The sequence below is a fragment of the Sinocyclocheilus grahami genome, unplaced genomic scaffold (assembly GCF_001515645.1).
Source record: "Sinocyclocheilus grahami isolate Dianchi unplaced genomic scaffold, SAMN03320097.WGS_v1.1 scaffold1764.1, whole genome shotgun sequence".
Classification (NCBI taxonomy): Eukaryota; Metazoa; Chordata; class Actinopteri; order Cypriniformes; family Cyprinidae; genus Sinocyclocheilus; species Sinocyclocheilus grahami.
Genome location: NW_015506943.1, coordinates 17,992 through 21,836, shown reverse-complemented (window position 1 = coordinate 21,836; position 3,845 = coordinate 17,992). Strand labels below are relative to the sequence as shown.

The 3,845-nt window shown below is 36.4% G+C and overlaps 1 protein-coding gene across 1 annotated transcript in view; it reads right to left on the bottom strand.

The window, feature by feature from the left end:
* Positions 1 to 510: 510 nt before the first annotated feature.
* LOC107572506 (uncharacterized) overlaps positions 511 to 3,845 on the bottom strand; it is a 4,890-nt gene continuing 1,555 nt past the window's right edge. The window contains exons 2-4 of the mRNA XM_016258926.1: positions 3,324 to 3,413; positions 2,287 to 2,529; positions 511 to 1,852 (exon numbers count right to left, since the gene is read on the bottom strand). Coding sequence (XP_016114412.1) covers positions 521 to 1,852; positions 2,287 to 2,529; positions 3,324 to 3,413 — 1,665 coding nt within the window. The 3' untranslated portion in view covers positions 511 to 520. The remainder of the gene's footprint in view (positions 1,853 to 2,286; positions 2,530 to 3,323; positions 3,414 to 3,845) is intronic.

Genomic DNA, 3,845 nt, shown 5'->3' with positions numbered 1-3,845 from the left:
TCCAGCAGGAATTACAGTAATCACTATAGTAGTACAGTATACACTCTTAAAAATAAAGGTGCTTCACGATGGCATAGAAGAACCTTTTTGTCTAAATGGTTCCATAAAGAACCTTTAACATCTGAAGAACCTTATGGTTTCACAAAAGGTTCTTTGTGGTGAAAAAAGGTTCTTCAGATTATAAAAAGGTAAGAAAGAGATGGTTCTTTAAATAACCTTTGACTGAATGGTTCTTTGTGGAACCAAAAATGGTTCTTCTATGGCATCGCTTGAAGAACCTTTTGAAGCACCTTTATTTTTTAGAGTGTAGTACAGAATCATCTGCTAATTTTAGTTAAATTAGCAGATGCTGTTTATCCAAAGCACATACAGTGCTGTATGATATAAATACAGTACAAGTCTAATGACAGAAAAATTTTAGATTAATAAATAAATTCAATTATAATATGATTACATCATATGAAGGACTTGTTTTTGAAAGAAGCAGAAACATCTTCAGGATCCTGTTTTCAGAGTTTCATCAGGGTTTGTGTATCTTAGACATTATTTTTTTTTTTTTTAAATAATATCTAAAGTATCCAAGTGCTCCTTGTTTTTTTTCTGCTCTCAGCTTGATGTTTTCCAGTGTTTTGGCGTTTTCAGGCTCATTTCTTTCTTTCAGCATCTCAATCAGAAAATCAATGTGCTGAAATATGAACAGTGAATCAGTATTGAGGGCGATCTTCTCCAGAGCTCCAATAGCTTCAAAAGCTGCTTTCACCAGCTTTCTTTTCTCGCTCTCTAATTCCTGCAGGTCGTCTTCCAGCTTCTTGACCAAAGACACACCGTGTCCAATTTTCTCATTATATTCCTTTTTTAAATCTTCATCTGTCCTCTTCTCTGTCTTTGTCTTTGTTTCATATATTTTTGCTGTTTTGATGTGTTTGCTGCAGTGGCATTTATTAGTGCACACTGTACAGTGATAATTCTTCATCACGCTGCACCACGAGAGATCACTGACCCACCAGCATCCTGGATAATGACAGTTCTCCTCACAGACGGTGCAGCACATCGCCATCTTGGCTTTAGAAGAATCAATATCAATCCTTTCTTTGTAGGCCACTTCAACTTCATACTCAAAGTTCTTATCATTTTTGACATATTCCTGGTTCTTCTTCAGAGTTTCTTGAGTTAGTTTCAGCTCATTTTCTTTTTGTTTCATCTCTTGAACTCGTGATTGTAGATCGGAGATATTTGTCTCCAACTGCTCCCGTTTCTGCAGCACATCTCGAGTCAACTTCAAGGATATTGAACATTTTTTGTCAAGACAATTAAATAATCCTGTCATTCCTCTAAAACTGAGATTCCATGATTGTTCCTGTATTGTTTCATATTCTTCATCAGCAGCTTCTGACTGACAGTTGTCGAACAGGAAAAACACGGGCTGATTCTGCTCATTTACTGCACACTTGATGTTAGCCTCTTTAACAGCCCTCAGGGCATTTTTAGGTGGAGCTCCAGATGAGTGTGTGAAGAGCAAGAGGATGTTTTCAGCAATATCTCTTCCAAATAAAGTCTGAAGAGCATCAAATATGTATATTTGTCTGTCAGAGAGTCGATTTTGATGGGCCATAATCACCAGACACACTGCATCTATTTCATGAACCCAGCTTTCTAATTCACTTAATCTGTGCAAACTCATGGTGATGTCTTTATCAAGATCAACTCCACGAGTGTCTCCATATCCTGGAGTGTCGATGATTGTTAAATCGATTGGACTCTCTTGTAGATAAAACCCATAAACAGTGATGCTGGAGGTCTGACTGTGAGCTGATGTTCGGTCGCTCTGATCATCTGTGATCTCAAACCAAACCTTGTCTTCTCTCTGTCATTTACTGCACACTTGATGTTAGCCTCTTTAACAGCCGTCAGGGCATTTTTAGGTGGCATTCCATCTGAGTGTGTGAAGAGCAAGACAATGTTTTCAGCAACATCTCTCCCAAATAAAGACTGAACAGCATCAAATATGTATTGTTGTCTGTCAGAGAGACGATTATGTGTTGCATTGATCACCAGACACACTGCATGTATTTCATGAATCCCTTCAGTAGATTCACTTAAATTGAGCAAACTCATGGCGATCTCTTTATCAAGATCAACTCCACGAGTGTCTCCATATCCTGGAGTGTCGATGATTGTTAAATCGATTGGACTCTCTTGTAGATAAAACCCATAAACAGTGATGCTGGAGGTCTGACTGTGAGCTGATGTTCGGTCGCTCTGATCATCTGTGATCTCAAACCAAACCTTGTCTTCTCTCTGAACACCCAACATGTGGTTGATCATCACATTGATCAGGGTTGTTTTTCCAGTTCCTGTTTCTCCCACCAGCAGAATGGATTTATGAGGTTTGTGTCTATCTCTCTCCCCAAAGGTCATTTTTTTATATGGTTCAGATTGATTCAAATTGTCCGTCCTTTTTTGCAGATGGTATCGAGCAGGATTCCCATCTTCAATTAAGATGCTTTTCTTGATCAGATAATTTTTGTTCTGTTTATGAAACAATACACAATAACAAAACACAATAAAAATATAGATTAACATGTATAAATGGTGAAAAATGTTATATTTATAAATCATATAATTAAGTTATAAACATCAACATCCCTAACAATAAAGGCCCTTTCACATAACTCAACCCAGAAAATGCAAGCATTATACATTTATTTTTATTTGTAATTTCCCCCTTAAATATTAAACAACATTTTTGAGTTGTCGAATTATAGTGGTTTGCGTTTTGATGCTTTTAACCCCTCTCCACGAATCTGATTGCCTGAGAGGAATGCTGATATTACACCAGTATCAGCATGGGGGCTGTACCACTACTTTGTATCATTTTGTATCACTACATTTGTATCACTCTGCTTGTTTCTGTGCGAGATGGGCAGCATTTTTCCCAGCAAAAGGCAATGGCGGAAGAGCAAACCCACTATAATTTTTGAAATACTACTGTGTCACAGAGTGTAGTTTTTTTCAGACAAGAATGTAGTTGCATAAACCTCAAGTATGCAGTTTTTATAAATTAATTTTGCCTGTTCAAAAATGTTCTATATGACATTTTCAGAGTTGTGAGGTCTGGCCTCAGGTAGATGCATAATGTCAACAGCTCAGTGTCTGTCATGCTAACAGGATGTTGGGCTCATGAATATTAAATCACATTGTCTGCGTTCACCCGAGCTAATTTGCTAAAGTGAAAATGCAGAAGGTGAGTGCTAGTCAATGGGATTATCAGATCAGACAAATCTAATTAAATTTGTGAATATGTCAAAATAATAAAGTCTCACCTGGATGTGTTGTCCTGTTTTCTCAAACTTTCCTTTAATGCTTTCTTTGTGCTTCTCTGGCAAGGACTTCAGTGGTGTATAATGCTCCTCCTAGAATTTAAATAAAAATTCTAAGACATCAGAGATTTCTCTAATATGTTCATAAATATAATACACATACAGTCATGGTCAGAATTATTGGCACCCTTCGTAAATATGATCAAAGAAGTCTGTGAAAATAAATCATTGTTACAAATGCATTGTTAATCATTTTGATTTTGTTTTTGTTTTTATCACAAATATCTAACCTTTCATTGAACTAAAACTCTCTTATGAAAATCTCATTATGAAATAAATATTTTTCTCAAATACACGTTGGACACAATTATTGGTAGCCCTAGAAATTCTTATGAGTAAAATATCTGTGAAGTATATTCCCATTCATATTTACAATTTTGAGCATACCAGGGTGATTATGAATATGAAATTACCCAGCCATGGCTTCCTGTTTCACAGGAATATAAATAGGAGGGAAAACAAAGC